Raw genomic sequence first — 10,355 nt, 5'->3', positions numbered from 1 at the left:
TTGCCATTTGAAATCTCACATAAGTAGAACTTATTTTATCATGCCCTCGTTTTTGCGTGAATTGCAATTACCCACTCTTTAAATGCAGCTTGCAAGCTATATGGTACACGAAGGGCAGACGGGCATGCAGGCTCTCCCCGTTTGCATCAACGTGATTTCCTTCCAGCTGCGGCCAACAATTGGTTCTTGGTTATAAGAAGCCTTTTCTCTGGTTCATGATTTTTTTTGCCCGTTCCAAGTTTCAGCCGGATAATTCAATATCTGTTAGCATCAGCAGCAGTAGTTATTGCAACCCATGCCAGCTTGAATATGGCTTTGAACTTGATCCCCGCCAACTTGCTAACAGGCTCATCTAGATTCCTCTCTTGAGTAACAACGGAAGAAAAAATTGTAAAATTATTGAGTAGTTGTTCAGTTACTGGGTGGAGCAATCAAACCAAGCAGATATTTTCGATCGTATACCAGGGTTGGGTGTTTCTTTGGAGTCATATTACCAAAACCAACATGGGACATCCATACATGGATCACCTTGGATCTACTTATTTTTTCCTCACTGCAGATCCATGAGAAGTTACATCTACCTACTGAGACAACAGTTAATGGAGTTTGAAACAGGTGACTATATAAAATGTCATTATAACTTTCTTGAAGTGACACGAGTGAGAAGTAATGTGATCGTGGTGGAAGAGAACTTAGACAACGCCCTTACAATGGACACCCTAGCAAGAATGTAACACAACGGACACACGTCGTTGGGGGATTTTTTACGATTATTTCCATCTTCATTACATTTTAACATCACACTTTATTGGAATGTGTTGCGCTGAAATGTTACTCTCGAACAGTAATCTAATGAATATAACAATATATTCTTCGATCAGACACAACCTGGCCACACCACAAGTGGCTGAAAGGCGTCTGAAGAACAAAGTTTATGGACCACATTCAAGAGCAATCCATATTATACGTAACGGGTATTGCAGGAAATCACACACAAGAAAAAAAGTAGAAGGGTCTATGTATAGAGGCACGGACGGAAACTTGACGTAGGACTTTAAGGACAATTGCTTTTGAATTGAGTTTTTGTAACTATTTAGAAACACATGAATTCAACCTATCCAATAACCCAAATGGTGGGGCCCAGGAAAACAGTTTGTTATATGGACTAAACTGAACTTCAAACGGGTTGTAAGAGTTGTAGTGATAGAAAGAGTTCGGAACCATTAATAATTAATACTTTCTATTTTCAATAGAAAACTGTTGAAAATATTTTGTAAGGGGTTGTATCTTGACATGACCATATTTTCGACATAGAACTATGGAATTATATTATTCAATCCACTTGTGTATCATTTAATAATATCATATCGGATATTATTTTAGAATTTTTGAAATAACTTTTTAGTTAAATAATTATTTTTACTACTTCTGTAGTAAAAATTATCATTTAAAATTTGAACAATTTCAAACTGCGTTCGGGCCTGGTAAAATGATAGATAATAATTTGTCTCCCAAAATAGATATCCCCAGACGTCGACACTGTAGTTTTGCATATTAGATATAGGAAAGTTATTTTTCATTCATTTTTTTTTTTTATCCAAAATATATATTTTTATTAAGGCTCATATGGCGTCAACCTGACGGGGCCGGGAGTTCAATATTTCGACAATGTTTGCCTTATAACTATGTTAGTAATATGTAACCGATTACTCGCGGTTGGCTCGAGGTTAGTATTACAAGTGTTTTCGTAATTGTGATGTTGCTGTCTCCAATGCTCTGTACCTGTGCCCGACACGGGATACTTCCTTTTGGGATGCAGCTGACCATTAATCAGCAACGCCCCCTAGTCTGTACCCCATATCTAGCGTGGTGCGTCTTCTCGACTCGAGGAATCCAGGATAGGATGGTCACTAGCCGGCGCAAACATCAGCTCTTGTAGAGTTGTCATGAGCGGTATAACCTTTGGCTCTTGTTGAATGATCAGTGGACTGCACAACCTTTGGCCCGTGTATCTGTAAAGAGTGTGTGTATGTATTGCCGCGACTAAGTAAAAGTTTATAGATCGGATAGGAGGGATATGAAACAGGGACACAACGAAGGAAACATCATTAAACGTTGACATGGGCGTTTCTGAGGAACAGGTATAGATGAAGCAGAAGATCAGGATCACGGCTACCTAAGATATCCCGGACGGGGATATCCGATTGTCTGCCTTTTGCTCTCAGTGCTCTAGAGAGCTGAGAGCGAGCAGCATGGAACCGGATACACGACCAGACAACATGCTCGATGTCGTGGTAGCCATCGCCACAATCACAAAGATTGTTTGCTGCGAGCCCAATGCGATAGAGATGCGCGTTTAGGTTGTAGTGATTGGACATAAGCCGAGATATCACGCGAATGAAATCACGACCTACATTCAATCCCTTGAACCATGCACTCGTCGAGACCTTAGGGATAATCGTGTGTAACCAACGACCGAACTCATCTTCACTCCACATGCGCTGCCAACTTACGAGCGTATACTGACGAGGAATGTGGAAAAATTCATTATAAGCAATTTGCCTTTCAAAAAGTGTGCCTTCTAAAGCGCCCACCTTAGCTAGCGAGTCCGCTTTCTCATTCCCCGGAATCGAGCAATGAGAGGGAACCCATGCTAAGGTAATCTTGAATAATTTTTCGACCAAAACACTCAATAGATGTCTTATTCTTGTTAGGAAATAAGATGAGCGTTTATCAACTTTCATTGAACGAATTGCCTCTATTGAGCTGAGACTGTCTGAAAAAATAAAATAATGGTCGATGGGCAGTGTTTCAATGATCCCTAGTGCGTAGTATATCGCACCCAGTTCAGCGACATACACGGAACAAGGATCTTTGAGTTTGAAAGAGGCACTAGAATTTTCATTGAAGATGCCGAAGCCAGTGGACCCGTTTATGAATGAACCGTCAGTAAAGAACATTTTATCAGATCTGACTTTCCCATATTCTGCCGAAAATATCGGCGGAATAGAATCGGAGCGTAGATGATCTGGGATTCCATGGATTTTTTGTCGCATGGACAGATCAAAATTGACAGAGGATTTGCAAAAGTATGGGAAGCAAACTTGGTTGGAGATGCCCGGTGAAGGGTGCACTTCATGGGTAAGGAAATCATGGTACAAAGACATAAAACTTGACTGAGGAGTCAGTTGGAGTAGATTTTCGAAGTTATCAATCACCAATGGATTCATGATCTTGCAACGGATGAGAAATCTGTAGGATAATTCTGTGAATCGAAGAGTAAGCGAGGGTACTCCTGCCAACACTTCGAGACTCATCGTATGTGTCGAATGCAAACACCCCATGGCTATACGCAAGCAACGATATTGTATTCTCTCCAGCTTGAGAATATGAATCCTGGCAGCTGATCGGAAGCAAAAACTGCCATATTCTAACACTGATAATATCGTTGTTTTGTACAACTGAATGAGGTCTCCTGGATGGGCGCCCCACCATGTTCCGGTTATTGTTTGGAGAAAATTGATTCTTTGCTGGCATTTCTGTTTCAAATACGCAATGTGTATTCCCCAGGTACATTTAGAGTCAAAATATACTCCAAGGTATTTGAAAAACATCGAGTGCTTGATCGTTTTGCCGGATAGGTGAAGCTGGAATTGGGCGGGTTCGTGCTTCCTAGAAAAAACGACCATTTCGGTTTTCTCCGTAGAGAATTCGATACCCAGCTTGAGAGCCCACGTGAACAGGTTGTTCAGGGTATCTTGCAAGGATTTTTGCAGAACGGCGGGATTAGTACCGGTGATGGAAATAACTCCATCGTCTGCAAGTTGTCTCAGCGTGCAGTTTCTAGTTAGACAATCATCCATATCATTGACGTAAAAACTATACAAGAGGGGGCTTAGGCAGGAGCCTTGTGGTAGGCCCATAAAACTGTATCAAGAAGATTTCAAGCTGCCATGATTGAAAAACATGTGCTTTTCTGAGAGTAAATTGTACAGGAAATTATTCAGAATTGGCGAAAGTCCACGATTATGAAGTTTCTCTGAGAGAATTTCCATGGAAACTGAATCAAATGCCCCTTTGATATCGAGAAAAACGGAAGCCATTTGTTCTTTACGAGCAAATGCGATTTGGATTTCAGAAGATAGCAGCGCGAGACAATCGTTCGTCCCTTTACCTCGGCGGAAGCCAAACTGCGTATTTGACAGCAAATTGTTCGCTTCAACCCACTTGTCCAAACGAAGTAGAATCATTTTCTCTAACAATTTACGAATACAGGATAACATTGCAATCGGCCTATACGAATTGTGATCGCAAGCCGGCTTGTTGGGTTTCCGTATGGCTATCACTCTCACTTGTCTCCAGTCATGCGGGACAATATTCAGCTCCAGAAACTTGTCGAACAAGTTCTGCAAACGCTGTTTTGCCAAGTCGGGAAGATTCTTCAACAAGTTGAATTTAATCTTGTCCGACCCCGGAGCTGAATTGTTACATGAGAGAAGGGCAATTGAGAATTCCACCATCGAAAAATTCTCATAATCGCTTTGAAGTGGAATGTCGCGTACGACGTTTTGTGCAGGAACGGTGTCGGGGCAAACCTTCCTTGCAAAGTTAAAAATCCAACGGTCAGAGTATTCCTCACTTTCGTTTGTATGGTTCCAGCCACGCATTTTCCTAGCCGTATTCCAAAGAGTGCTCATAGCGGTCTCCCTTGACAAACCATTGACGAACTTCCGCCAATATCCACGCTTTTTTGCTTTAATCAGACCTTTTAGTTTGGCTTCTAGAGTTTGGTACTTTAGAAACCATTCCACTAATCCAGTTTTCCTGAATTTTTTGAAAGCGGATGATTTTTCAAGGTAGACCTTTGAACACTCCTTGTCCCACCAAAGTGATGGAGGACGACGTCGGAAAGTGGTAGCAGGAACACGTTTCTTTTGAGCTTGAAGTGCGCTTTCGTAAATCAAACTCGATATAAAGTTATACTCTTCGAGTGGAGGAAGTTCATGCATTGAAACAAGTGCTTCAGATATTGTTTCTGCAAATTTTCTCCAGTCAATATTTTTCGTGAGGTCATACGCAATATCGACTGACTCACGAGAACCTGATTCATTGGCGATCGATAAAATTATTGGCAGGTGATCACTACCGTGGGGATCTTGGATTACCTTCCACGTGCAATCCAGGGATAACGAAGAAGAGCAAAGTGATATGTCTAGCATACTTGCCCGTGCAGGAGGGTTGGCTATCCTAGTTGCTTCCCCTGTATTTAAAACTGTCATGTTGAAGTTGTCGCACAGATCATAAATCAACGTGGCACGGCTGTCATCGTAGTGTGACCCCCATGCTGTTCCATGGGAGTTGAGGTCACCTAAGATTAGCCGCGGCTCCGGCAATGCCTCGATGATATCAAAAAACTGATGGCGGCCGACCATGGTTCTTGGAGGAATATATATCGTGGCAATGCAGAAGTCTTTGCCATTGATTTGTGTCTGGCAAGCGACAACTTCAATGCCTGTCATCGATGGGAGAGTGACTCTATAGAAGGAGTGACATTTTTTGATCCCCAATAGTACGCCATAAAACGAGTCATTTCGATCGAGGCGAATAATGTTGAAATCGTGGAAATTCAGCTCGTCGGCTGAAGAAAGCCATGTTTCACAGAGGGAAAATACATCACAGTTAGAACTATGAACTAAAAATTTAAATTAATCTAGTTTAGGGATGGTGCTTCTGCAATTCCACTCGGGACATTTTCATTTTTCATTCATAATTTTCATCTTAAGTGGTATAAACTCACTTGAAAATCCTTTATAGTTTTTGTCGCTTTCCAATCTCATGATAGGAAGCTCAATGTCGTCAACGCGTTTAGTTTAGTTTAGATTTTTTTTATTTATACGACACCATCACATGTCGAATTTGGTTCCGTTTGCTTGATTAGTTCTTGAGTTATGTAGAAATTAATGCTTTACTAGCTGACCCGGCAAACTTCGTCCCGCCCAAAATTTGTTTTTTGGTATCAATGCCTTCATACATTCACGTTTTCTTACTATGAGCAAGTTCATTAGTCCAATCGCAGAATTGTTCATTAATTGATCTTCTATTCGACCCCTTTGAATTTACCTTTTACTATAAAATTCCAAGTATTTATAACAAAGCTCATCATTATAATATCAGATTATTTTCAGACACAATTCTCGTTCAAGATTTTCCAACCACTTGCAAACAACATGTTTCTCCGTTACATGGAATAAATGTTCGATGCAGAAAATATGATAGAACAAAGACAGCCCTAAATCGGACAATTCCTTCCTCGAGTTCTGCTCTTATCAACACATCCGGCGATCCTTTTTTTTAGTATAGATAGAAGAAGATATAGGAGTGCGTTTCATCACATTAAAATCCATTTTCAGTTACATTAGAATCCCCTTGTTAGTAAATGGTTAAAATTCATGAAAACTTTAAGTGTTTCTATTTTCCCATACATTTGTTCTGTCCATTTGAGTGCTTTCCCGAACAGAGCTATCAATAACGAGCAACTTATCGACGACCAACGGAGGGGAAATCGTAGGATTTAAAGTCTCCGTGAACAAAGGAAAAGAAGAAGAATGAAGGGGAATTCTTGCCTAGAGTATAAACAGTGGATCTCGCTGAGGCAAACTTTCATTCGGCATCGGACTGTTGAGTAATCCAGTTCACTTTGCTTTCGCTGCGCTTCGATCTAAGATTGGACCACACCAGTGGTAATCCAACTTGGAAATCGTCGTTTGATTTTTCTGTTCGTTTTTCGCGTTATTCGTATCGTGTGTTCTTCTTTCCGCGTCATAAATTGGACGCTTCGCGTAGTGTGCGATGAGCAAGAAGAAGAGGAAGGCAGGCTCGAGCCCTGCAAAAAACGAACGCATTGCCAGGGGCAATAAAATTTCGAGGTAAGCGTCATCTAATGATGCGGCGGTGTTGGTGCAGTGAAAAGCGCTCGCACTGAACCGAGCCTTCGCGAATGTGACACCGCACCGAACAATAGCGAAGTAGGCGATTTCGGCACGTCGATCGAAAATGTAAACGCCGTTACCCAGGCAGCAACCAAAATCAAGCTCCCCCCGCTGGTGGTGAAGGCGGTCGCTTTTGACAAACTCATCAGCGAATTCGCATCGATGGATGTTACAGCAGAGTACAAGCTGTGTGGCATAATTCAGTCTTTTTCCAAGCAGTTAACATTGTTTGTTTTCCGTCATCATAAAGGCCGTTTTATATTATCCAGCACGTAGCGTAAACGGCACGTACCGTATCATGCACGTACCGTACATGATGAGCGGAGAAATGCTACTGGTGATTGAACCGATGTCGTACCGAAGAGCGACGAACGCACCCATACCACGAACTTCGACGTTTTATTTGTATGTATGGTGCTACTCGCCCGTGTAGTTCGTGGCCGGCACCGGCATTCCTTCATGCATTTGTCTGAAACGTGCTGTGTATGCACGGAGCCGTTCCGCTATATGTACGAATACACATTTGAAACACACGCAACAATATTTGTCTTGCATGAAAAGTGCCGTGCCGGTTACGCTACGTGCTTGATAATATAATATTACCTTAAGGGCTTCATTGGTGCCTTTGAGAATGCATCAATGCATCAAACTGACGTTATGGCGAAGCAGGCGTTAAGGTTGTGCGCCAAAAAATTATTTGGGGAATACCAAGCATCTTGAATGTCTTACTGGAATGTTATAAGTTATTTGGGTTCGCGTGCCAGTCGCAGAACTGCCTTCAACTAGGATTGCATTTGCGCTAATATTGATGATAATGAAGCATTGCTACTGTTTTTGAGGTTGTTATTAACAAAAAGAGTTTATTTCTCTTGTTTAGTCATCAAGAAAGTAAATGTTCTGGAATTTTGTATGTGATTAGGTTTTGCTTGCTAGTAGCAAAACTCCATTCACTAAGGGAGACAGCTGCGCTTATCTCGAGCATAAGAAAGTAATGCAACTCTTTTCGAGGCCAGTAATATTAACAGAAGCGTTTCTTTTGAGAATAACGCAAAATGATGAGAAATGTTTATATTGCTAGTAGTTTCAAGCCACCAATGTATGGCTCTGTATGCATGCTATGGCAAACGCTTGTTTGGCGCTTGGTTTACGCTTAGTTTGTACGAACGATATCTAGAGGTGCGATTCCTTTGAGGCAATACTAAATAACATGTAGCATGATATTTGATACTTGCAAGTGTTGTCATTGTTGTTGTTTCCATGCGGTGCCAATCATTTCATTCTCCATTCAGTATTGTGGTGTTTGTTTTGATCGTTATTCCTTACCGTTTTTATTGTGATTTCGCACTCAAATATTTTTTAATTAGTGACTGTCCATTGACTGTTTGTTGTGCGAATGTGACAAAGTTGTCGATATTATCGTTCTTACGTTTGTGTTGCAACTGTAGCTGCCTAAAAGTTTTCGTTTTGTTCATCTGATTTATGATCCACTTTTACACAAAAACAATAAACATTCCTCGGCACCTCTTTGCTGTTCTTGTGTTTGTGCTGTGCTGTAAGCCTACCGATAGGCGAATAAGTTCGACGGTTATCATGGAGAAGATTTGTGCAAACTGCTGCCAAATGATAAACGGCATTGAATTCGTCACATGCCGTGGATATTGTGGTGGCATATTCCACTTGCAATGTGCTGGCCAGCCGGTAGTGACACGTGCCCTTCTGGGCTATTTCTCGTCACATCGGAAAAATCTCTTTTGGATGTGCGATGAATGCGCTGAGCTGTTCAGCAATTCCCATCTCCGCTCCATTACTAAGGTAGCAGATGAAAAATCTCCGCTGGCTGCACTCACGGAAGCAATCACCAATTTGCAATCGGAAATAAAGCAATTGTCATCTAGGCCCACTTCGTTGACCATGTCACCCGCAGTGAAGCGTTGGCCCTCATTAGAACCTGTTCGAGCTGCCAAACGTCTTCGTGGACCTGATGTCACACAAATATCGTCTGAATGTCAGTCTGGCTCTAAGCTGATTGGGAATGATGTTGTATCTGTTGCCATCAGTGCAAAACCAGCACCCAAATTTTGGCTCTACCTGTCTCGCATACGTCCCGATGTGACCAATGGGGAAATTTCAGCAATGGTGCGTGCAAATTTGCAATTAACCCAGGATCCCGATGTAGTCAAACTGGTCCCCAAAGGAGCAGACATCGGCAACATGACCTTCATCTCGTTCAAAGTCGGGCTTGATCCAGCTTTGAAATCCAAAGCAATGGACCCTTCGTCTTGGCCAGAGGGCATCATGTTCCGTGAGTTCGAGGAGATTACTGTCCGAAAATTTCGGAAACCTCCCGTTGTCAACCTGACGCCAACATCCATCACACCACCGGTAGATGCAATGCAGAATTGATCGATGTTCCAATGCGTTATGATGAGGACGGTGGGAACCCAAGGGTTCCCATCACAGGCGAGTATATCCATTCTATTCTCTCGACCCCAGCACTCAATCAGTCTGTGTTGCAGCATACTTCTACTTCCATCGATGATGCCGTCTGGATTTATTACCAAAATGTAAGAGGATTGAGAACCAAGCTGGACAATATATTTCTTACTTCCCTCGACTGCGGTTATGACGTTATATTGCTGACGGAAACTGGACTAAACGATAGCATCAATTCACTGCAAATTTTCGGATCATCGTACAACGTTTTTCGATGTGATCGATGTTCTCTGAATAGCGACAAGCGTAATTTTGGCGGTGTACTGATATCTGTCGCCAATCGACACGTGAGCACACGCATCGACACGCTTAACGGAAATCGACTGGAGCAAGTGTGTGTTTCTGCGAATATTCGGGGCCATCGTTTCCTGATGTGTAACATTTACATTCCACCCGATAAAAGCCGGGACGTTGTTTTGATGGAAGATCATATCGCCACCGTCCGTGAACTAAGTGTGTCCGCCAACTCCGAAGCTATCATTCTCGCTTGTGGCGACTATAACCAGCCGCGTTTAGCATGGTCTAACGACGACAACAGCTTACGTCTCGACAACCCGATACTTTTGACTCCGGCGAGCGCAGCGCTGATTGACGGAATGGATTTCTTGAACATGAATCAAATTAATGCACAACTAAATCACCTGCGCCGTACATTGGATTTGGTTTTTTTAACCGAAGGAAGCCATGCTGAAGTATTGACCGCCGTTGATTCACTAGTGTCCGTAGATCCTCATCACCCTCCTTTGACCATTCGCTTCAACGCACCAGCTAAATCAGTGACTTCGCTTCCAGTGGGAAATGTAGAAGAAAGGAAAATAAATTACCGCAAAATTGATTTTGACAGCCTTTCTGCCCATCTGTCCGGTTCTGATT

At 42.2% G+C, this 10,355-nt stretch overlaps 1 protein-coding gene across 1 annotated transcript; it reads left to right on the top strand.

Annotated features, from left to right (window-relative positions):
• Window positions 1-8,579: 8,579 nt before the first annotated feature.
• On the top strand, window positions 8,580-9,392 carry LOC129774260 (uncharacterized). The gene has a single exon (XM_055777977.1). The coding sequence runs from the start codon at window positions 8,580-8,582 to the stop codon at window positions 9,390-9,392; it is 813 nt and encodes a 270-aa protein (XP_055633952.1).
• Window positions 9,393-10,355: the final 963 nt, after the last annotated feature.

Source organism: Toxorhynchites rutilus, chromosome 3 (assembly GCF_029784135.1).
Source record: "Toxorhynchites rutilus septentrionalis strain SRP chromosome 3, ASM2978413v1, whole genome shotgun sequence".
In the NCBI taxonomy this organism is placed as follows: Eukaryota; Metazoa; Arthropoda; class Insecta; order Diptera; family Culicidae; genus Toxorhynchites; species Toxorhynchites rutilus.
This window is presented reverse-complemented; position numbering and strand designations above follow the sequence as displayed.